Source organism: Moschus berezovskii, chromosome 19 (assembly GCF_049115385.1).
Source record: "Moschus berezovskii isolate FMDL1 chromosome 19, NW_MosBer_1.0, whole genome shotgun sequence".
Lineage (NCBI taxonomy): Eukaryota > Metazoa > Chordata > Mammalia > Artiodactyla > Moschidae > Moschus > Moschus berezovskii.
The window spans coordinates 72,329,588-72,355,023 of NC_142478.1; the positions used below are offsets into that span (position 1 = coordinate 72,329,588).

The following is a 25,436-nucleotide window of genomic DNA, read 5'->3' on the forward strand; positions in this document are numbered from 1 at the left end:
GTGTATATATATATACAAATATATGTATATAAAATAGAAGAAAAGCATAGTGAGTAATCTTAGGTAGTGACACTTTGGATTTTACTATTATTAAACCCTAGCCTAAAAGAAGTAAGTTTTGTTGCTGTTGTTGTTTTTAAAGGAGTAAGACTGAAAGTGTTGTTTGGGTTAAAAAAAGTGCCTGTAATAACCTGATATAACACAGTGTTATTATTATACTAAAACCAGTGTAATATTAGGTTAGGAGCAGTCTTCTACTGTTTGGGAAAGTTTGTGAAGAGTTGGCATTAATTTTTCTTTGAATTAAAGTAAGCCATCTGGGTCTAGGCTTTTCTTTGTGGGTAATTTTAAACTTATTAACTCAGTCTCTTCAGTTGGTATAGATCTATTAAGATTTTCTATTACTTCTTGAGCCAGTTTTGGTAGTTTGTGTCTTTCTAAAAACTTATTATTTCATTTATGTTATCTCTATGGACATATACAGCAAATGACAGGGGATTTATATAGTACCTCTTTATAATGCTTTCTTATATTTTTGTAAAGTCAATAGTAATTTTTGCTGTTCTAATTCAATGGCTTCCCTGGTGGGTCAGATGGTAAAGAATCTGCCTGCAATGCAGGAGACCTAGGTTCGATCCCTGGGTCAGGAAGATTTCCTGGAGAAAGAAATGGCTACCCACTTCAGTATTCTTGCCTGGAAAATTCCATAATTTGAGTCTTCTCTCATTTTCTTGGCTATAGATTTGTCAATATTGTTGATCTTTCAAAGAAGCAGTTTATGGATTCATCAATTTTCTCTATATTTGTTTTTGTATTCTCCATTTCACAAATTTCCAATATAGTCTTTATCTCCTTTCTTCTTGTTTTCAAGTTTAGTTTGCACTTTTCCAGTGTCTTAAGTTGGAAATTTAGGTTCTTTGAAGCATTTATGCCTATAAATTTCCCTCTAAGCACTGCTTTAGCAATATTTGTGTTCTGTTGTAACTTCAGCGACTAAGCACAGCACAGCACATGGTTGCTTTACAGTGTTGTAGAGCAAAGTGAATTAGCTGCATGTGTATATATAATGTATATATATACACCCTGTCTTTTTCCTTCCTCCCATCCTACCCACACCCACCCATCTGGTCACTGCAGAGTGCGGTTCTGAGCTGTGCTCGACAGACCGCTCTCTGCCTCACACACGGCGGTGCACAGACATCAGCCCCAGTATCCCAGGTCATCCCACTGCTTCCCCTGCAGCCCAGGGCCACACAGCTGATCTCCGTTCATGCCCTGCACATCGGTCTATCTGTGCCATTTTTCTAGATTCCACATACTCATTATTTGTTTTTCTCTTTCTGATTTCTACAGCAAGATCTTTTTTGATCCAAATCCTAGAGTAATGAAAATAAAAACAAAAGTAAACAAATAGGATCTAATTAAACTTAAAAGCTTTTGCACAGCAAAGAAAACCATAAACAAGACGAAAAGACAGTCTTCAGAATGGGAGAAAATATTTGCAAACGAAGCAAATGACAAGGGATTTATCTCCAAAATATACAAACAGCTCATGAAGCTCAGTATCAAAAAAACAAACAACCCAATAAAAAAGTGGGTGTATCTTCATTTTTATTCATCTCAAATAATCTTCTGACTTCTCTTTTGATTTCTTTTTTGACCTATTGGTTGTTTAGGAGTATATTGTTTAATTTTCACATATTTGTGAGTTTCCCAATTTTATTCTGTTCTTTATTTCTAATTTTATACCACCGTGGTCAGAGCTAAGACTATAAAACTTCCAGGAGGAAACAAAATGTCCAACAAAATGTTTTTAAGCAGTTCCCTGAAAACACTAACAATAAAAGGAAAAATATTGATATATTGAACTTTATCAAAATTTAAAACTTCTCTTCCAGAAAGATACTTGTTGAGAAAATGAAAAGGCAAGCTAAAAACTGAGTGAAAAAAGTCTTACTACATATCTTACATGTCAAAGAACCTGTATTCAGAATATATGATTTTTATATGTACAGATTATATTTATACAGATTATTTTCAACTCAAGAAGACAACCCCATTTTTTAAAAATGCCCAAGAATATGAACAGACACTACCAAAAAATATGTACCAATAGCCAAATAAGACATAAAAAGATACTTTATGTCATTAGTCATCCAGGAAATGCAAATTTAAAACCCAAATGTGATACTAGTCTATATTCACTAGAAGGACTAAAATTACAATTGAGAATACCAAGTGTTGTCAAGGGGGTAGATCTTTTGGAATTTTCATATCTTGCTCATGGGTATGTTAAATGGTACAACCACTTTGGAGAACATTGTGTCAGTTTCCTATAAAGTTAAATATATGCTTACTATGTGGTACAGCAATCTCACTCCTAGTTATCCAAGGGAAATGAAAACATATAATCACAAGAATACTGGAACACAAATGTTCACAGCAGCTTTATTCATAACTCCTAACTGGAAACAACCCAGATACCCAACAACAGGTCAAGGGATCAGTAAATTGTGGTATCTCAGTACAAAGGATTAGTAGCAGCAATAATAAGAATAAAGAATAAACAACTGTGCAAAACCGTGAATGAATTTTTAAAAGTCAGATAAGAGTACATATTATTTGATTTCATTTGCATGAAATTCTGGACGCAAAACTAATCTAAAATGAGAGGAAACAAACTGATGTTTCCAACCCCCTAGGTGTGGGGGTTGGATGGGGATTTAGCGCAAGGAAGTATAAAGAAACTTTAAGGTGATGAAATGTTCTCCACTTTGATTGTAGTGTGGTTACAAGGATATATACATGTATCAAGGCTCCTAGAAATGTATAATATACTTAAAATAGACTCAACAGTATATATGTGAGCTGTGTGTGCTAAATCATTTCAGTCATGTCCAACTCTGTTCAACCCTATGGACTGTATCTCTCCAGGCTCCTCTGCCCATGGGATTCTCCAGGCGAAAATACTGGAGTGGGTTGCCATTTCCTTCTCCAGGGGATCAACAGTATATATAATAGTATATAAACTTTGCCTCATTACAGTTAAATTTTAAAAAGCAGTGATCCATGGTATTAATTATTAACATTAAAGCCCTATTGGTAATTGTTCCAAATTCGAAACAACCTAAGTGTCCCTCAATGAAAGATTGGTTCAATAAGTTTTGGTAGACCAATTAAATGAGGTGCTATATAGCTATTAAGAATATAGTAGAGAAGTAAAGCACTTCCCAGATAGTGCTAGTGGTAAAGATCCCACCTGCCAATGCAGGAGACATAAGAGATGCAGGTTTGATCCCTCAGTCAGGAAAATCTCCTGGAAGAGGGCATGGCAACCCACACTAGTATTCTTGCCTAGAGAATCCCATGGACTGAGGAGCCTGGCGGGCTATGGTCCATAGGGTCCAAGAAAGTCAGACAGCAACTGAAGCGACTTGGCACAAATGCAGAGAAGTAAAATTATTGATCTGGAGAAAGTATTTGTACCTTTTTTGGTAAGTGAAGGTAAGATAAAACAAGCCATCTAATACTCTCCCAATATGTAATATGATTTGGGTTATGTCATTAATTTGCAGTAGATTCTTTCATCTATATAATTCTACAAAGAGCCGAGTTATGCAGTAAGTCATGATTCCTTTTCTTGCATAAATTTTTGCTTTTCCTGCAGTTAATAATTGTTCATTTGCTTAGCTTTTTCTCTACTTATTCCTAATTCAATTCCAGACTTTCTGCAGATTATCTAGACCTGCACTGTCCAAACCACATGTGGCTATTGAAGTTTTAATTAAATAAGTTTAGGTATTCAGTCACACACTTCCAGCGCTCTGGCTAGTGAGTGCTGTGCTGGCCGGCACAGATGCAGAACATTTCTGTCGCCACAGAAAGATCTACTGGCAGTGCTGCTCCAAGACCCCGCTCAGATACTCAGATGCAATAACTTCATCCTCGCTGAGAAACTTCCCCTGGAGCTTTTCCCCTTTGATCAGATCTGCATGACTGCTCCGCCTGGTGCCTGCCTCTCATACTGAAATCTCCCTTCCACAGCTTCTGGGGAATTCTCTGCCTCTCCTGTGTTAGACCTTCCTCCTGATTTGTTTTTCTCCCTCGTTTCTGTGGAGCCTGTCCTTTAATAACTTCCTTAGAGAGGGGTGATCAGTGATAAGTTTTTGAGATCCTTCAAGCCCTAAAAATATTATTTTACAGTTATATTTGTTTGTCCAGAAATAAAGATCTAGGAGGACAATTATTTTTCATGAGAATTCTGAGGCGTTGTTCCTCAAAATATTATAGTTTCTGGTGTTTCTGTTAAGAATTTCCAAGTCATTCTGATTTTGAGCTTCTGTCTATTATCTGTTTTGTTTTTTATTTTCCTGTCTGGAAGCTGCTTCCTCAGATTTCTGAAATTTTATTAATTATTTTAATTAATTATTTATGTTTGTCACCCTGGCCAATTTGAGTCTGGTAACTTGGGTGCTCCTTCAGTTCTGAGAAATTCTCTTGAATTATTTCCTTGATGAAAATTATGTCTGCTCAAAACTCTCTACTCTTTCTTTCTGGATCTCCTAGTATGGTATTCAGATAGCAGACCTCCTGTATACAGTCATTCTATTATAAAAATCTTTTCTCTACCATTTCCGTATCCTCGTGCTTTCATTTTGTGCTCTCGGGGATACCTCTTGTTAACATGATCCTGTTCTGCTGAGTCTTTATTTGCGCTACTGTGTTCCTGTTCCCAAGAGCCTTTTGTTGTTCTCTGGGTGTTCCTTTTTACAGTTACCTGCTCTTGTTCATGCTCACAGAACGGCCTCTTACCTCAGAGGACACTGATACTCTAGATACATTTCTTCCCTCTGTATGTCTTTGTTTCTTCTGTTTGTTTGCTGTTTCCTCCTCCACCCTGTTCACTTTCCTGACCTCTCTCTCCTCAGAGGCCAAAGACGGCTGGCGGTCCTTGGTTGGCTGCTTGTACTTAGAAGTGCAAGGACTAGAAAGCTCTGAGCTCATGGGCCTTCATTGTAGAGTGACACGATCAGGCCTCTGGGGGAATGCTCAGCATCTGTATTTTTAAATACTTCCTCTTGGTCACTTTCCTCAGTTTATGTTGGTCACCAGTGCTTTGGGAGCCAAACAGAGATACAGGGCTGGGGCTCTCTACATTCACTGTGCATACTTTCACTCAATCCCCCCGTTTCCGGCACCACAACCCTGCCTCAACTGTGATCTAGATCTCACTACCTTCTACCACCTTCTTCAGGGAATTTCCAATTTTATGCCTGGGTGGGCAACTGTTTGGTTTTGCAAAGTTGAAGAAGGGGTCTAAGGATTCCAACTGCTTCATAAATGTCTTTTACTAGGTCTTTAGTTAGCTGCAGGCTTCCCTTATAGCACAGTTGGTAAAGAATCCGCCAGCAATGCAGGAGACCCTGGTTCGATTCCTGGATAGGGAAGATCCACTGGAGAAGGGATAGGCTACCCAGTCCAGTATTCTTGGGCTTCCCTTGTGGTTCAGCTGGTAAAGAATCCACCTGCAATGTGGGAGACCTGGGTTCGATCCCTGGGTTGGGAAGGTTCCCTGGAGAGGGGAAAGACTACTCACTCCAGTATTCTGGCCTGGAGAATTCCATGGACTGTATAGTCCATGAGGTCTCAAAGAGTCGGAACGACTGAGCACTTGCACTTTCTTTAGTTAGCTCCAGGTGGCGCTGGTGGTAAAGAACCCCCCCTGCCAATGCAGGAGACAAAAGGGATACGGGTTTGATCCCTGGGTCGGAAAGATCCCCTGGAGGAGGGCATGGCAACTCATTCCAGTATTTTTGCCTGGAGAACCCCCATGGACAGAGGAGCCTGGCAGGCTACAGTCCATGGGGTCTCAAAAAGTCGGACACCACTGAGCAACTAACACTTTCACTTTCACTAGCCACCCTTCTTATTCCTTATTCCAAAAGTACCTGATGCTGGAAATTCTTTAGACCCCTGTACATGTGGATGGCTCTCGGTTTGCCCCACTGCTGGTTTAAGTTACCAGCGACATTAGTTACCTCTTATCTGTCTGCTTTCCAGCTTCCAAACTGTCATTGCTGTTGTTTTCTCTCTTATTCTTCCAGTCCTTTGGGGTTTCTACTCTTAAATCTCTTTACTGTCACTCTAGTGAGGTTTGGGGAGGAAACTAAATAAATACTGATGGCGTGTCAATGTACCATTTCACCCAGAAATCAGTAAATGTACTCCTCAAAAAATAAATATTTCAAGAATTAATTTTTAGGACCAGCAATGCAGTTTTTTTCTTTAAGCATTTTGGTTTGAAGAACAAAGATTTGGTCTAACTTGCTTTAGACAGGACTTCTCAGAATTGGTGAAATATTGCTTAACAATTTTAACATTAAAAACACTTCATAATACTATAAAGCTACTTTAAAATCACATTTAAAGTATTTAAGTCTGAATGGTCTTAAGAAGAGAATATTAGCTCATAGTCTTCTACTTGGAGATAAATATCTCAGATGTGTAGAAGGCCCCTGAATATAATAATGATATTATCTGAAAATATTTGCATGTTTTAAATTTGTCATGCATACTCTGTCTTTTTGGAGCTTCTTGCCAGGACATTCATAGTCTCAATTTAGGGGAAAAAATATTATTAAAAGATAATTTGAAAGTCCACCAAGGTGCTTTCCTATTAACTTAGAAGAACATACAGAGAGATAAATTCTTCCACTTGGTTTTGGGAACTTTGTGTCACAATCCTGACTCTGCTGAAAAGCAGGACTTTGACATTCTCACAGTGGAAGGTGAGGAAACTTTGGATGAAGCTGTTCAGACATTAGGTAGGAGAAAGCTTCGCGTGATCCTGATTACCCTTCTAGTTCACTGTGCTCTTCCCATGCAGAGTTTTTCACAAGATGCTGTCCATTTACCGCACCCCTCCTCAGCTGCTCTTTGAGCCAGAAAGGGCGCTTTCTCCCTCACCCTCACCTTCCTGCTCTGTTTCTAAGAGTGACTTTTCCAATAAGAGATCTCTCAGTCTTTACTCTTTTAGTTTTCATTCTTCTTGACCTGTTTTATGATGTTGACTGTATATTCTCTTTTAAATGTTCCTTCTTATTCCTATGACATGACACTGTTCTCTCTTCCACCCTCCTGAGCTGTCATCCATTTCTGTTACTTTCGCTCCTTCTCCCGCCTCTAATTGTGGGCAAACCCCAACCTGTCCAAGGTCCTGACTCTATACTCTTCGATGTCTACATACTTTACTCAGGAGGATTCATTCATTCTCAGGGTTTTGATCATCACATGTGTACTGTGCCCAATGTCTCATCTTGTGCCCTGACCATGAGAACCGAACAGAGCTTCAGTTCTGTATCTTTAATCTTCTATTGGGCATTTCCACCTTGATGTCCCACTATCGTGTCAAATCCAGGATGCTCGTCTTTTTATTCCTCACTGCTCTCCTTCCCACACACAAAACAGCTTTCTTTATCCAATTTCCCTGTCTCTCAGCGTCATCTTCATCCTCTTAGGTACAGAATCTTCAGATCATTTATTTAGTCGGATATCAAAATTCCCCCAAGCTTTCCTTTTCCAGTCTGTTCTTACTGCCAGAACTCGAGTCCAGGCCTTCATCCCCTTGCACCTGAATTGCTGCCACAGCCTCTAAGCTCTCCCACCGCCTCCTGCTCCATCCCACATCTTCTTTAAATGCAACTCTCATCATATCACTTGTTTAATCAAAATATCTCATGATTCCCATTTCCTACTACGTCAAGTCTAAACACCTCTACCTGGCTTTCAGGCTGCTCACGGTCTGCCTGCACATTACCTGTCTCATTTCCCACTACTACCCAAACCGTTCCTCTTCCTTGAGTCAGTTTTCTCACTGTCATGAGAACAAACCAGGTTCGTTTCTGCCTCCATAACTTAACAAATACTCTTCTCTAGCTTGGAATGCCTTTCTTCTATTGACCTGTGTCATATCCAGCTTGCAAGAGGGTTGCCTGCACTTGCTGTGCCCACTTCCCTTTCTGTCCTCTTTGCATGCCACGGTAATCAGGCCTTCATCCCCACTCCTCCTCCACTGTCTAAGACACAATTGTTTTCCTATCATGAATCTGTGAATTCACACCTCTACCACCAGTTCCCATCTAATCCCATAGAAATTCTGGTTTTATCTCTTTCCATATTTGTAACTTCTTTCTCCATCAGTGAGAAACCTGGCCCCCATTATACTTAACATAATACTTATGGTATCCATCCCCTCGAACGTAACCAAGCTCCCATCCTCGCCATCTTCCCCACACACACATAGGTACGCATGTCACCCTGCTCAGGCTCTGATGCCCCAAGAGTCTCCCATACCTGTGAGCCCGCCTCGCTCCATTCAGCCTCTGACTCCTCGCACCAGGCCTGTCCTCCACGGGGACACCCTCCTCACCCTGCCCAGGCCCTGACACACCCCTTGCACGAGCCTCTCTGGCTCTGCCACACCCAACACTGGCGTGAGGACCGAAATGCTCATCAAAATAGAACCACTAGGGTCAATATTTTATTAAGAAAAAGCGTTCCAATTCCTGTAGATTTTACTCCCCACTTTAGAAGGCAATTATGTTTCTGTTTCCTTTCTCCTAAAAAAGCACCTATTGTCAATATCAATCTGTCTGAAATACCACAGAAAGCAGTGGACAAAGAAGCCGAATCATTTCTAAAAGAATACACAACCTACATCAATGTAGAAACAAAACACCCAGCTTTTTTTTTTAAAAAAAGAGAAATATTTCTTTACATTCTCCATCTCTTGTTCAAATATTTTGATATCATGGCCACAGCCTCAGAATCGCTATCAAGTGCCAGTGCTTTTGGTAAATCCATGAACTTTACATTTTTTGAAGATGGTGGTTTCTGATGCCTGAGATGCAAAGTTAACTTTTATCTTTTAAAACTGATGCATTTCGTCACCTTACTGTCATTCAGTCAGACCTCTGCAAGATCCCCCCTTGATGACCAGTTCACCAAGACGAAGCACCGGCGAGGAGACAGAAAGTAGTCATCAAAGAGCCTGCAGCCAGTCCCCAGAGACCACAGCTTTCCCAGGACAGAAATATCCGAGTCTGCCTCCAAATCCTTTAAAGACACAAACTAACCATTCCAAGAAGCAGCTTTCTCATTCCTACTCTTAATCCCAATTTTCTTTGTCTGAGAAAGGCAAATTTAGCCCTTCTTCTAAATCAAGATACAATATGACTGGACATTTGTTTAATTCTAAGCCAAAACATTCCCAAACTCCCACTGCATTCTTGGGAAGCCCTGCCTGCTGCTGAAGTGCTCCCTCGGCCGTGTCTCAGTCCTTCAGGGAGTCGGCCCGCTCCATCTATGCCCGCTCCGAGGCCATAAGGAGGGGGTGCGGCCTCCACAGCGCTCCCGCCAGGTGGGTCCAGATTAGTGCTACGGTCCACTCAGGAGGAAGTGAACAAGGCTCCTCTGTGGGTGTCTGAGCACACGTTACCAAACTGCTGGTGACCTCATGAGCCAGAGAAAGCAGGTCTCACATTGTGGACTAAGCCTAAATATTAATACTACTTTATATTTATGTAGTGTCTTTTTTCCAAGGAGCTCCAACCTCTTTACAGACATTATGTCATTAATCCTCAAAGCATTGCTGTTTGGTCCATGGCAAATATGATCCCCCTCCCTTTTTTTTTATTTTTTTACTGTGATGGAAACTTGCAAGTCAGTGATGGAACCCAGCCCCCTGGTTCTGAGTCGTTGCACTATACCGTGAAAATAACCAGATGAATAATTTTTCACGCTTATTCTTGGCTTCTTGGGTGGGATTTGAGAGGATGTCTCCGTTTGCATGCTTTTCAGTTTTCAGTGCCACTGTTGCACTCATAGGAACATTACAGGTTTGCTGCTGAAATCTGACGTGGAGGACTGTTATTAAATATAGTTCACTCATCACTCAGAGATCCCATAGACTTCTCATTCCCCAAGGAAAGGCAGATTTTTAAAAAGTCATACGCCAGTTTAGGGCACATTTCATCTATAGCAATCACATATTCACCAGAATCAGGCAGAATCAGGTAACTAGACACAATCAGTTTGCATTGAGTGATTAACATGTACCAGATACAGTGCCAAACATTTTCAAATCCATGGTCATATTTTACATATGTAATATTCCATGAGAACCTGTTAGACTAAGTCTTATGTGTATGGAAACACTCTGAGTGGGGCAAGAAAAAAAAGGCACTAATAGAAATATGGCCTCAGCTGCTATATCCCTTCCATCATCCCCCCAACATACACACCCCAAAGAGCTCTACTAACTTGAATTCCCTTAGTGGAAATCCCCAGCGTAAATATTTCCACAAAAAGGGAAAATGTGGGTAAACTCTAAAAACCACTAGGAATTAGCTCAATACCTACCCACCAAAAACAAAAACAACAAAACCCAGCCCCCACAACTTAAAAAAGATCAGTGCCTGCATATTCACCAATTAATGCAAAACAGAGAGAACAGAACACAACTGTTATCTACCGATGACAAATATTTCTTGATTTCACTTGGCTAGATGCTTCCTAAGCAGGAATATTCGAACCAGGAATTATGAACCATGCTGACATAACTTTAAACATGCACAGAAACTTTTTCCACATTGTTGTTTTATTCTCTCATGTGACCCACCGTCATATTGTTTTTCAAATGGGTAGATGTCTTTACCCTGCTGGATTTGACAATGGCCATGAAAAGAGACATTCAGGAAAACTCTTCTTCTGAAACTTTCAACTTTGAATCATAAAACCTGAAAGCCTCAGAGTGACAATGTACGTGCCAGACGCCCTGCAACAATAATACTATTCCACCCTGCTCTCTGGCCAACTTGATCTGAAATAGCCTTACATTTCTGAATAAATAATATTTGAGCCGAGCAGCCCTACCCCATCATGGAAGATCTTTATGCGTTGGAAAATATGCACACTATGTCATATTTTAGGCATATAATCCAGCCACATTCTGTAGCATAGCTACACTGCCGTTTATACTCAACAAACTTGCAGTTTTAAGAAAGCATATTCATATTTCTAAATATCTGATTTCTTCTTATCATAGAAAGTATTAGCCCAAGGGGAAATCTTGTATCCCAAGTCAAAATTTAGTGATGGGGAAACTTAGAAAGTGGTCGCCCAAAAAATGACATTTGCCCTCATAGGGTTGCCATGCGCGGTTGTGTCGACGACCTTGCACGATTCCAGGGCTACCGAAGTCACAGGCAGAGATGTGAATGGCGCCCCCTGGAGGCAAGCAACGCCTGGCAGCCTCGATTTTAATGAATTAGTAACACTCCAGTATTCTTGCCTGGAAAATCCCATGGACGGAGAAGCCTGGTAGGCTACAGTCCACGGGGTCGCAAAGAGTCGGACACGACTGAGCGACGGAACGGAACGAAAGCTTTTGAAAATGAGCGTTTTGTTTTGTTTCTGAGACTCACAACACAGACCAGTTGTAAGCTGCTGGGGGACTTATTGTTCATCCCTACATATTTGTGCGGAGCACGTTCTGAGGGCTTCCTCCCCGTATGGTTTTTAAAGGCCTCCCTGCTGAATGAGCTTCAGCACTGGGGTCTGGCATTCTCCCAGCTCTCGGTTTTCATGTCAGGGAAAAACGTGCGCTGTTTTGAGAAGACGCTCATCAGACATGTTCCAGCAGCCCCGGACTGGTTGATGAAGCCCCTGCCCCGATTCTCCTCCTCCCTCTGTACCTACTGCATCCTGCTTGCATCTTGGTTTAGGCCTAACTTCATCCTACCTGTGGGAGACGCTGGTTAGAGCTCATTGTCCCACATCTGTGTTCCTCACTACCTTGAAAGGCTCTGCCGCCCATGCCTGCCGTGTCGTCCTGCTGCCCCATCACCATCTGAATGCCTGGTACCTGAATCTCTGCTTGCGCGATCCTCATTTTACAGTCTGGTTCTCACTTCCTTTAGTCAGGAGGAAAACATGGGGTCTCCAGATGGGGAAAATAACTGATAACCTGAGGCAGCGGGAAGAAAGCCCACCTTCATGTGCTATGAGACCAGGCGTGACCCTGCAACTAGGTCGGTGACTTGGTCACAACCCTTCACTTCCTTATCGGTCCAGGCCTGATCCAGCTCGAGTGAAACTACTTGAAGAGGATGATACTGTGAACTTTTTTCTAGCAGTTTAAATTTTTTAGCAGTACACGCGTGCTAAGTGGCTTCAGTCGTGTCCAACTCTTAGCGGCCCCGTGGACTGTAGCTCATCAGGCTCCTCTGTCCATGGGATTTTCCAGGCAACAATATTGGAGTAGGTTGCTGTGCCCTCCTCCAGGGGATCTTCCCAACCCAGGGACTGAACCCGCATCTCCTGTGGCTCCTGCATTGGCAGGCAGGTTCTTTACCACTAGCGCCACCTGTACAGTTAATTTCAAAATGGAAACAGAACAGTTTCTGGGAGGATGTACAAGAAACTGGTAGAGGTTGCCTTCTAGATAGGGCACTGAGTGTCAGGGAGAATCTCACTGTACACCTTTATTTTATGTTTTGAATTTCACACCATGTGACTGTACTAGTTATTGCAAGAGATAGATAAAATCCAGAAAAAGGAATCAGGCAGTTAAATAACTAGATGTGAACTGAACTGATGCCATGGGAAGTTCCGTTAATTATAGGAAAGGATTCAAATATATTAGCAAATAAAAGTATATCAGAAAGAGAGGTATGATTATTTTCATTTTCTGCTTAAAACTTGGAAAATGTTTCACCGATAGCTGAAAAACAAAATACAACTTAAGCTTAGGTGTCTGTCCCTCATACAAAATCTATCCACACTCTAAACTCTCAACTACTTTTTAGTTTTGTTTTTTTTCCTTTGTTTCTTCAAGTGAACTTAGGGCCAGTTTAAAGTGAAAATCTGACTTCTCAGTGAAGGGATCTTTGCTGTTCTGCCTCCACCTTGTAAGCAAGAACTGTTTCTGGGGTGCCAGAGCTCCTAAGTGAAGCTCCTAAGCTTCACCCTCTCTTTCCTGCCAGCAGGAGCAGGCAGTCATGACCCAAGGTCTGGACATCACATCGATAAAGAGATCTTACACCTCAGACAGTCCTCAATACCAGAGTGGTCCTTTTCTGTCTGTTTTACAGGGCCTGTCTCTGTAGAGTCATTTCTGTACTTACGGTTATACTGTGTTTCTTTCAACACCTGCTGAAGCGCTTTTCAGAGACTCAGACTCAAGCAAATGACCTACATAGCAAGTCTATGAGAAGTCGGGTATCATTTCCAATTCTGTATCTATTATCTGTTCATCTCTTTTTTGAAGAATCAGCAAACCTATGTCAAGTTTAGTACATCTAATAACATCATCATGTCATTGCCTGTACGTTTCCTCCTACATGCCACAAACTGAAAACAACTTTTTCATTTTTATAATTACTTCAAGTATGTGCTTGAATGTGTTTATATGTGTTTTATATTTCTACTTTAGTTACCACAGAATTAATAGTTAATTACTCAGGCATGTGGAAGTAGGAAAGTAGCTGACATTTTCCTACTGAAAAGTATCTAATAATAGTTTAGAATATTTTGTAATTGTAAAAGGTAAACCACAAAAATTTTAAGGCTTTAATGTTCTTTTATGACTTTCCCAGTTTACGAATTAAAATAATGTAATAAAACTTTCATCACATTGAAATAAAGGAAAACAAAGAGATAAAGATTGTTGATTATAAACATAGCAATTAATAAAAGATTTAGTTTTAACAGAATAAACAAATACAGAACTTCAGATTTTTAATGTAACTAATTATATTGGATTGGCCAAAAGGTTTGTTTGGGCTTTTCTGTAAATGTTTCGAAAACTCAAATGAACTTTTTTGGTCAACCCAATACAATTTACACATGAATACATTCTCACAGATAATTCAAAAACCACCAATAAGGACAGTCCATATCACTGACTTTGAATTTAAAACATACACACAAGATGTGCTGTCCAGCATGGTAGCCAGGAGTTACATGTGGCTGTGAACCACTTGAAAGGTGGCTAACTTGAGTTGAAGCGTGCTGGACACGGAACATACATACCAGATTGTAAAGACATAGTATAAAAATGTAAAATATCTCACTTTTATATTGATTACATATTGAAATAATGTTTTCATATACTGGATCAAATAATTGTTAAAACTTAATTTCCTCTGTTTCCTTTTACTTTTTACAGTGTGCCTACCAGAAAATCTTAGATTTTATATGTGGCTTGTAATGGTGTCTTGCATCTGTTCCTACTGAATAGCACTATATACACGTGTAGGAGTGTATGCATGCATGGCATATATATGTACACATAGGTACACACATATATGCATCTGTTTGTGGGTATTTTAAAGCATAAATGGGATAATGGCATCTTTTCCTGAAACTTGATTCCTTCACTTAACATATGTTTTAGAGATTTTTCCTTGTTAGTATATTTAGAAAACCCGTATAAGTGGAGTCATACGCTAGTTGTCCTTTTGTGACTGGCTTCTTTCACTTAGCATAATGTCTTCAAGGTTCATCCATGGTGTAGCATGTGTCAGAATTTCCATCCTTTTTAAGATTAGCAATATTCCATTGTATGTATACACTGCATTTTGTTTGCCCATTCATCCATCTCTGGACACTGAGATTGCTTCCGCTTTTTGGCTATTATGAATTATGCTGCTGTTAGCGTGAGTGTAGAAATACCTGTTCAAGTTCACACTTTGAGCTCTTTCGGGCATATCCCTAGCAGTGAAATTGTTGGGATCGTATGGTAATTACATTTGTGATTACATGAGGAACTGCCGTGCTGTCTGCCATAGCAGCTGCACCATTTTACATTCCCAGTAGCAATGCACAAGGGCTCCGATTTCTCCACATTGTCCCCAACCCTTGTTATTTTCTTGTTTTTTACTAATAGCCATCCTGATGAGTATGAAGTGATACTTCACTGTGGTTTGGATTTGCATTTCCCTAATGATTAGTGATGTTGGCAATCTTTTTCATTTGCTTTTATGCCACTTCTATGTTTTCTTTTTTGCCCACTTTTTAATCAGATTGTTTTGTTGCAGTTGTAGTTTTTTATATATTCTGGATGTTAATATCTTACAAGATATGACTTGCAAATATTTCCTCTTATTCTATGGGTTGTCTAGTCCATCTCTTGGTGTGTCCTCTGGTGTACAAAAGTTTTTAATTGTGATGAAGTTAAATTCATCTGTTTTTTCTTTTGTTGTTTGTGTTTTTGGTGTCATGTCCAAGAAAGTCTGGCCCAGTCCAATGTCACGAGGCTTCCCCCTTCATTTTCTTCTATGAGTTTTATGGTTTTAGCTCTGATGTTTAGGTCTTCAGTTCATTTTGAGTTAATATTTGTATGTGGTACAAGGGTCCAGCTTCATTGTTTTGCACATGGATATCCAGGTCTACCAACATCATTTCTTGAAAAGACTTTCCTTTCCCCACTGGGCATTCCCTCTGTCAAAAATCAATCCCCACTGGGCATCCCCTCTGGACATCCTTGTCAAAAATCATTTGACTATATATGTGAGGGTTTATTTCTGGACTCTGTTCTATTTCTTGGTCTGTATGCCTGTCTTTAGGCCAATACAACATTTTGATCACTGTAGCTTTGTAGTTGTTTTGAAATAAAAAATGTGAGGCCTATACCTTTGTTCTTCTTTTTCAAGGTTGTTTTGGCAATTCAGGGTCCCTTGAGATTTCATATGAATTCTAGAATGAAGTTTTCTATTTCTGGGGGAAAAAAAAGTCACTAGGATTTTGACAGGGATTATATTGAATCTGTAGATTGCTTTGGGTAGTATTGGCAACTTAACATTAGGTCTTCCAATTTAGGAACATGGGATAACTTTCCATGGTTTTACCATTTTATATCTTGCTTAAAAAGTCTTTGCAGGAACTTCCCTGGTAGTCCAGTGGCTGAGACTCTGCACCCCTCAAGGGGCCCAGGTTCAAACCCCCATCAGGGAACTAGATCCCACAGGCTGCAACTAAGACCCGGTGTGACCAAATAAATAAACATTTTGAAAAAAAATGTCTGCAATGCTAAAGCTATAAACGTGTTTTTCCATAGTTTCTTCTAAGGAGTTTTTCTATCGATACATTTTCTTCTAATAAATTATTTTAGTTTCTACTTTTGGCTCCCTAAGCTAGCTGGGTTTTGTTTTTCCTGGTGTGAGAGAGCCCTCCCATTGTGTTGGTGTTGAATTGCTACCCTTTCCCTGCTAATCTGAATGCTGTTTCTGTCATAAATTAAAAATCCTAGGTAGTTTGTTTTTAGACTTGCTATTGTATTTTATTGTATTGATTCATATGTCTATTCTTATTGCTATTGTGTTTTAACTACTCTGTGTTTGCAGTCTGGAAAAGCAACTCCGCCCCCCCCCCCCCGCTCATAGTTCTTCTTTTTCAGTATTTTAAAGATTTTTCTGTGTATTTTCACTTCTAGACAACTATTAGAATCATCTTCAGTTCCAGAAGACATATTAAAGGGATATTGATTGGGATTGCATTGATTTGATAAAGTAGTCTTGGAAATTGTGACTTTTTTACAATAATGGGTCTTTGTGTTTTTGAGGAAAATTTATTTCTAATTTCTCTACTGTCACCACGGTCCCTAGGAAACCTGTCTGCTTGGATTCGTCATAGGTTGCCGCTGTGAAGCAGTTCTGTGCAGGAGAACTTCAGTGACGATGACAGTGTTCTGTATCTGTGTTGTCTGATATGTGGTTATTCTGCACTTGAATTGAGCACCCACAGGTGGCTTCTGAACACTTGAAATGTGACTAAGGCAACTGAGGAACCAAATTCTAAATTTTAATTAATTTTGACTAAATCTAAGTGGTCACGTATGGCTAATGGCTACCATATTGACAGTGCAGCTTTAGGATGTGTGAGTAACTATGTAATTGAGTACTTTCGTAAGTAGTTCAGATAGATAGCAAAAGAATTACTGATGTGTGTAAAAGACACCATGTAAAGCATTGCAGGGAGTCTAAAAATCATATGAATACAAATTAATTCCTAAAGAACTTAAAACCCTGTTCTAGGGAAAGGACAAGTTGTTTATTAATGCTGTCAGGGAAACATAATTACAAAAAATGTGCTGTGGGTATTTGCTCAGGAAAGAAAATGCATCTCAGATTAAAGAAACAGGAAAGACTGTGGATGAAATACTTTTAGAGATTGACCTTGAAAGAATTATTCAAACCCTAAGAGAGTAAGTATTAATAAGAGAAGATTTCTGTCTTCTGAAACGTGGAAGACATAGAGAAGAGGGAAGAGAATGAGGTGTTTTGGGGGAATAACTGTGTTAGATTCCTAGGACTGCTGTAACAAATGACGACAAATCTCATCAGGCTTAAACCATCAGATATGTATTCTCTCACTAGAGGCCAGAAATCCAAAACTCAGTCACTGGGTAGAAAGCAAGCCATACTCCTCTAAATGATCTAGGGGCGAGAACTGGTTCTCTGCTTTCTCCAGCTTCTGGTAGCCCTGGCATTCCTTGGCTTATGGCCACATCACTCCAGTTTCTGCCTCAGGGGTCACACGGTCTCTTCCTCATCTGTCAGTGTTCCAGCGTCCCTCTTCTTCCCTCCTATAAGGATACACGTGCTCATGGGTGGGGTCACCTGGATAATCCAGGATAGCCTCTTCATCTTAAGACCCTCAGGCACACCTGCAGAGACCGCCCCCTGCCATGTCTTTTTTGCCATATAAGGTATTATGCACAGGCTCCAGGGACTAGGCCATGGACATCTTTTGGTGGCCCTTCTCAGCCTACCACAAGGATCCAGTCTGGCTGGAGTAGGAATGATGACAGCCTCTGGGCGCTGAAGGACTTGCGCGTGGGAGATGGACCAGGCGCTCCACCCGTGCTGTTTCACGTACTCATTACAAGAGCGCTCGCAGGCATTAGGGAAGGAGAGGGGAATCTAGGGTGACTGTGTTCTCCACCTTTGATGACTGGGAAATGGTGATGAACAGAAATTGAAACGTCAGGAGGAAAAATTGGTCACAAAGGAAGATTAATGAACTCAGCTTTGGCTTTTCATTTGCGGTCCAGGCAGGCTGTGCCCAACAGTGGTCAGCCTCAGACAGAAACCCAGGAGCCCTACCCAGAGTTCTGAGGGCTGCGTTCTCCTACCTTTGTTTCCCCTTTGGGTTGAAAGCGGATTATAAAAAGTACTGAATTTGAAGCCAGGAGACTTGTGTTCAAAACTTCCACTTACTAAATGTGTGAAGTGGACAAGTCATTTCACTTCTCTGAGCTTCAGTTTTTACACCTGTAAGAGAGGAATAAGCAGCCCCTCTCTGTCCTCACATAGTTGTCGCAAGGAATAAATGAGATAACGTTTGCGATGTTCTTAGCAAGTCTATTGTAAGCATTCAAATGGTTGTCAAAAGAAGAGCAAAATGTTTAATATGTCAAAGTTACATTTTTTTCACTTGAAGGTGCTGTATCTTAAAGTTACCTGGATCCTAAGCAATAACTATTAATTTTGAAAGTCCTTCAGTGGCTCCTTTCCACTCTCCTTGCTTACACCATCTAAGTGTCTTCAGTGCCACCCAAGACAATTGACTCCCTTTCTAGACAGGTGCCCTGAACTCTACTTCATAGAAATGACTAAGCCCATCAGGAACGAATCATTCAACTTCCTGCCCCCCTGTTTAAAGAGGTACCTGTACCTACAGCCACTTCCACCACCTTCCTGCTGGAGCTCGGGTAATGGCCCATCTTTGATGTGAAGTGAATACACCCCCTCTGTGCTCCTGACCCAGTGCCCTCCCTCCTCCTGGGCTCCAGATCACCCAGCTGGGGCCCTGGGGGACATCTGCATTTGGAGAGCTCACCTCCAACGCAGCATCTTGAAACCAGAGTCAGCTACTTCTCCACGCACCCTCCCCACCTTTTTTCTACCACCCACCCCCTCCGCTTCCTCTGTTTCCCATCTTGATTAGAGGCATCATTGATCATTTTTGCCATTTTGTTTTGCTCCTTCCTTTCCTTTGCCATCTCTGTGCCCACCGCAGTGAGTGGCAAGGATGTGTCAGGGTCCAGGGTCAGACCCTCACTCTCTCTCTCCTCTGCCCTCTGCCCCCATCGCCCGCAGTGGGCTCCCCTCACTGCAGCCTTTGTTCTCCCTTGGATCAGTTCTCCTGAAGTACCCTTCCTGCTCCTCGTCTCACTGCCCCCGGCTCACCCCTTAGACTGCTGCCATCAGGACCTTTCCACAACACACCTGCTCTGAGAACTCTTTGGAGGCACTCCATGACAGCACAAAAAGTCCAGACTTGGGAGAATGACATTGTCTGACCCAGCCCACCACCCTATGCCCTTGCTGTTACTCCCGCTGAACGATTCCCAGTCCTCCAGGGGGTATTCTGCTTTCTATCCCATCCCTGTGCTTCTTTTGTCTAGAATGTTCTCTCTAATGCCATCTGCCTGGTGAATGTCTGCTCATCTCGCCATTCTTAGTTCAGGTTTCACATCCTCTTTGAAGCCTTGCCAGGCCTCCCCAGGAAGAGCTGATAAGATCTTTTTGGAACCTTCACTGTACCCTACACATGACTCTATCATTTCATCTGTAGCCAGTTTGTTTCCCCACCATAATCTCTTAGAGGACATGAAGTATGTCATGATCAGCTTCGTGTCTTTCGTGCTCAGCACAATATCTGACACAGAGAAGATGCCCCAAACATTGGCTGAGTAAATGAATTAATTATGGAACTTTTAAAGCCACATGATGCATTAGAAAATGTACAGGAAGGAAGAACTGATAGAATAAACTTTAGAGATTAATGGAAATATGTGATTTCTAAGGAGACTACATATTTACCTCCCAAATAGAGATAAACGTGGTCCAGAACCCTAAGTCAGTGGGCAAACTCTTCATAAATCCCAGGAAAATGCAAGACACTTCCCAACACATCAGAGAGCTCACAGGTCAGCATTCCCTTTAAGCGTTTGGTTTCTTAACCGCTCATTCATCACAATGTTAACTACAAGCTCCATTCATGCTAATACCATTTATTGGATAATCACTGTTGATCTACCTTTCATTGTGCAAAAAAGATACATTTTAAGGGAGAGGATTTGGAAACTAACATCAAGGCTATAACTTAGTTATAAGAGCACAAACCCTCTCTGAACCATAAATGTCCTTGATCTGGGAATTTCTAAGTCCAGAGATTCCATACTTAACACTTGATTATGTATACATCTATGCTGGCAAGGACTGGCTTTCTAAACAGAGAACATTTCGCCAGATCTGACCTGGCAGATAGTTTTGAAGTAATAAACAAAATTCTCTGCACTGTCACCCCAGGCATAAAAAGTTCTCACGGTATTTCCTGGTTGTCTGGGGCTGCCCACCCGCTCTGTTCCCCAGACAGATCAACCTCCTAATGCAAAGCACGGTGCCCTGACTGCTCTTTCTGTATTGATTCTTATCTGTCGTCTTTCCAAAGCCTGTGAAAAGACCATTTGATAAGTTAATTTACACTAATGTCATACTGAGTAATAATTACGGGGGAATTTACCTTTTTAACAGGAGAGTGTTGATATGTAGCACCTCACCCTAAGGGCCAATCTAATAAAGGGACATTTCTCACTGTCGCATGTACCTTCCATGTCTCTTCATACCTTAGTGCTTTAAACGTGCTGAATGAACCTTCCACCTAGAGTGACCTCTCTTACCCACTCTCCCCATCTTCAGTGCAGTGAACCCATACTTTAAGACCCATCTCAATGTTTCTCTTATGCTTAGGGGCCTTCTCTAAATTCCTCAAGTTGAGCTGGTCACTCCCTCTTGACTTTTTATAAAACTTTGCATACTTGCTGTCTCAATGTCTTTAATTTTTCATGCATTCTTCAACTGACTTCAAGGTGACGTCTGCCCCCCAAACTCCAATGCAGCTAGTAACTTCCCTGTCTAAATCGAGTAGACGTATTTCAGTCCTGATCATCCTTGACTTCTCAGCAACCCCTGACGCTACAGGAAAAGAAGTCTTCATCGCTTTTCTTTTCTGTGTTCCCTCTTCTTAAACCTCTCTTCCCTTGGCTTTCTTTGTAAGACTTCTTTCTTTCTCGCCCTTCTTTGTTGGCTCTCTCTTGCCTAATCTCTAAGTGCTGGAGTTCCTTATGGCTGTATCCTGGCCTCCTTTCCCTTCTCACGCTCTGATCTCTCAATAAGCAAACTCTTCCACACTCACGGCATTAATTAGCCTCCATATGCTGATGACTCTCACATTTACACGGCCAACCCAGACTTCCATCCCGACCTCCAGACTTCCATACATAGCTGCCGATCCCCTATGTCTACTTGGGGTTTCTCAAGTACTCCAAATACAGCAGGTTCAAAACCCTCATTGTTCTCTGCCTGAGAGAACAGGCCCTCCATCCCTGAAGTTAGCTGAGCCAGAGACGGGGGTCATTGCTGACCTCCCCACCTCTCCTGTACCACTGTGTCCAGCTGACCATCCTACTGACTCTACTTCTCAAACCTTCTCTCACTGTTGGCGTCTCTCCGGCACCGGCGCCCAAGTTTATCCCCGACTACTCCAGTAGCGTGACTCACCGCCCTGCACCCGCTTGATGCCTCCACACACCTCTCTACAGCAGGCAGTGTTGTTCGAGGACAGGTTCCGTCGTTCATCCACAGCACAAACATGTATTGAGGCCCTACTGTGTGCTAGTTGTGACCAAGACAGGCAAGTGCCCAATCTCCTGGGACTCTGTTATGATTGGGGTACCCAGCTTCATGGGGCAGGGGCAGGGCAAGCTTCTTGAGGAAACGCTTCATCGGGAGAATGAGTAGGGATTAATCAGGCCAAAAGAGGACCGGCGGAGGAGAGAGCGCTTGTGGAGCAGACAGAGCCCCGTGTGCAGAGGTCCAGGATCAGGACTAAGCTTTTGATTAATGATTGCCTGTGGCATCTCACCACTTTTAGGCAAAGTCCAGAGTGCCTCCCTCGGCTTTTCGTACACCATCGGTGGTTCTGGGAAAGGGAGGGGCCGCAGAGGGGCTCTAAGACCCTGACGGCAGCTCCGCACTCATTCCTTAGGAAAATGCTCCTGCCCCCAACTCACACACACACACACATGCACACACACACGCACACACACACGCGCATCCACTGTGATGGGCCATTTGCCGTTCACGGGGGCTAGAAAACTGAGTGGGCAGAGAGCGAGAGGCGGAGCAGAGGAGCTGCGGCCGACACTGCTGGGCATGGCCAGGCCCTAGCAGCTGGCGGCTCGGACTGGGGGGTGTGTGGGGGTAGCAGCCCCCACAGATGGCAAATGGCCCATCACAGCGGATGCGTGTGTGAGTTGGGGGCAGGGGCATTTTCCTAAGGAATGAGTGCGGAGCTGCCGTCAGGGTCTTAGAGCCCCTCTGCGGCCCCTCCCTTTCCCAGAACCACCGATGGTGTACAAAAAGCCAAGGGAGGTACTTTGGGCTTTGCCTAAAAGTGGTGAGATGCCACAGGCAATCATTAAGCCAAAAAGTAACATGGCTGGGTTGTAAAATCTACACGGCAAGGATTTGTATCTTCGTTTGTTCACTAATGTGCCCCAAGCACCAGAACAATACCACGCACAGAGCTGGCACTCTATTAATAACTGCTGAATGAATGAATGTCTATTATGTTGTACTGCCTTATTTTGCAATCATGTGCTTAATGTCTCTCGCTTACAAGATTCAGTCCTTGAAAACAACTGTGTCTTATGCACTTTTACATTACCAGAGACACGGTGTTAGTGCCAGCACAGAACACATTCATTCATTCAGCCAATAATTCCCTGCACCCAGTGACAGAGCAGGAGCAGAATGTGGGAGCAGACATCAGAGGCCACATCCAGAGTAGGGCGAGCAGGGGCCACGTGAGACCTGCGACTGGCCAAGGAAGGCTAGCACAAGATGGAGCTGCAGAGATGGGCCAGGGCCATAGAGTGTGGCCTTTGTCTTGAGACCAATGGGAAGTCACTAACATGGGTGAAGAATCAGGAGAGCCATGTAGTAGGAATTAACCAGAGACTACTTAGGCTCCAGAGTGGGAGAGTGGATTGGAGAGGCAGGAAGAGTGGGAGTTTGAGATCCAGGCGTTGGGAGAGATGATACTGGCCTACAGCAAACCAGAGGCAGGGCAAGAGAGAAAAATGGATGGATTTGAAAGATATTAAGGAGGTAGGCTCAACTGGAATTAGCTATTAGTTAGACTTCAGGGTGAGGATGATGGCGTAGCCGTGGGTGAATCCCAGGTTTTAAACTTGGACACCTTCAGTGAATGCTTGCCTGGGTGGCTTTGGCATCAGCCATGCAAACTCAGCGAGTTGGAGCACACCTGAAAGATGTTTCTCAAACGCTGCTTTGTATGGATCAGTTTGCGGGTTTATACAGTCCAGAACGCGGACTATTTATCCACGTTAGGAAGCATCCCAACTGATCACACACTTGCTTTCGAACCCACTAGTTTTCTATAAACCATTGAACTTCCCAGACCTCACTAGTTGCCTTGTATACACTATGAAGATGCTTCAGTGAACTCACTGCAATAAAATCAAAGCTCTGAAGCTTGTCACAAAACTCGGTTGACTTGAGCAAAGAAGAAAAAGAGAACACAACTATCAAACCATCAGACCAACTTGTACATCCATCTTCTCTTCTTCCCAGTGTAAGCTGACTTGATAGACATGAGGATAATTTCATGTGAATGGAAAGGATACCCAAGCAACATTCTTAGAAAAGCTAGATTTTACCAAGTACTTTTTCTTACAGCTACACTGAAACAAATTCACCTCCCAGATAAAGAAGTTGGTTTTTGTGCTTTGGGTTTTTATGTTGTTATTTCCTTACCTTCAGAGCAGACCTTTCAAACTTTTGTATATCCAAGCAAACCAGTTACTTAATGAGCAGCTCTACTTATTTTCTCAGAGTTTTACTGTTCCATATAGCCAATGTCTTGGTTTAAGCCAAAGGGAATTTGTGGTTTCTGAGATCAGAAATTCAACTACTTTCTAAAATGCAAAACCGGTGATGAAATTAGGTGTTTGTAGAACTAATCTTTGGTTCTATATGGTACTTAGATGCTTTACTGCTACTTCCATTATTTTGTAGTAAAAGCACGTCAACGATAATAACCCGTACCTATAACAAAATAAAAGAATAATGTTGGAACTTCTACTAGATATTCTGAGAAGTCTTGCTTTAAAATATGTATCTTATTCCATTTTCCTCCAAAGAAAGAACAGAGAACATGGAAAAACCTTTCCTCCCATCTAGTGGCTGGAAAATATAAAAATGTCCTCCATGCCTGTATTGGAATTCCAGGCATCAGGGATTGTCTGACATCGAGTTATTCACTCGGTTAAGCAAAAATAAATTCTAAAATCTTTACCAAAGCTGAGTCCCCATCAACTCACTAACCGAATTCTCTTTCGTCGATAACATAATTCTCATCAAGCAGAAAGGTGGTCATGGTCCCATCTTGTTAATCTGAACCTATAGTTAATAAAAGGTAAGACTGTATGATTCTGCTCACTGAAAAGGTGACTTGAATTATAAGTGCCTCTAAAGCTATCAGTGCCCTAGATCTCTCCTGACCCTTAATGGCTCCTTGTTGGCCCCACCTCTTGACAGCTCTTTTTCTCAAGAGCTGGATGTGCTGAATTCACTAAAGAGAGCCAAGAAACTGTCCCCGAACCTGGCTTTCTCCAGGGGCCTCAGCTCCTGAAAGCTGGAATGCCAGGCTCCGCTCCTGGCAGCAGGGCCTCCGAGCAGGGCTAGCCCAGCTGCAGGAAGGCGGGTTTGGACCCGTTATGCCACTCAGGGGATTAATGCTTGGTGTGTCCTGTGTGCCTTGTGCAGATATCAGAATCTCTGCTGAACTGCGCCTCTCTCTGTGATTCTCAGATTCAAAGAATGAATTTCATGTGCAGTCAGCAAAGTTCTGAGAGATCCAGAAAGAAGAGGAAGGTCAGCGAACCAGTGAAAGTCTTCACCCCTGACAGAAAGTGAAACTTGGCTGCCTTTACTACTTTTATTCTGAAATAAGTTCATTTTACAACAAGTGTGCATGAAGTGTTTTAGTAGGAAAGTAAGTTCCTATCACCAAAACCCTTTACTAAATGTGTTGCTCAACTTTCTGTGTTAATTCACTAAGTGCTGAATGACCGGGTAGGACATGGGTTCACTTGGCCACAAGGAAACGAGGTCACCAGGACTGCTTGGGGCCAGCATTACTTTGAGGCGGAGTTAGAGATGAGACACCCTTTATAGCTGGAAAAGAACCACAGCAGCTCTTTGGAAGAGAAACAAACTGTCCTTCTCAAAGGAAAGAGGATTTTCTTTGCATAAGTCAACTCCCCAGGTACTCAGACGACCGCA

At 42.1% G+C, this 25,436-nt stretch overlaps 1 protein-coding gene across 1 annotated transcript in view; it reads left to right on the plus strand.

Annotated features, from left to right (window-relative positions):
- The window catches only part of HORMAD2 (HORMA domain containing 2), a 57,950-nt gene extending 32,833 nt beyond the window's left edge, over positions 1–25,117 (plus strand). The window contains exon 10 of the mRNA XM_055405250.2: positions 24,963–25,117. Coding sequence (XP_055261225.1) covers positions 24,963–25,067 — 105 coding nt within the window. The 3' untranslated portion in view covers positions 25,068–25,117. The remainder of the gene's footprint in view (positions 1–24,962) is intronic.
- Positions 25,118–25,436: the final 319 nt, after the last annotated feature.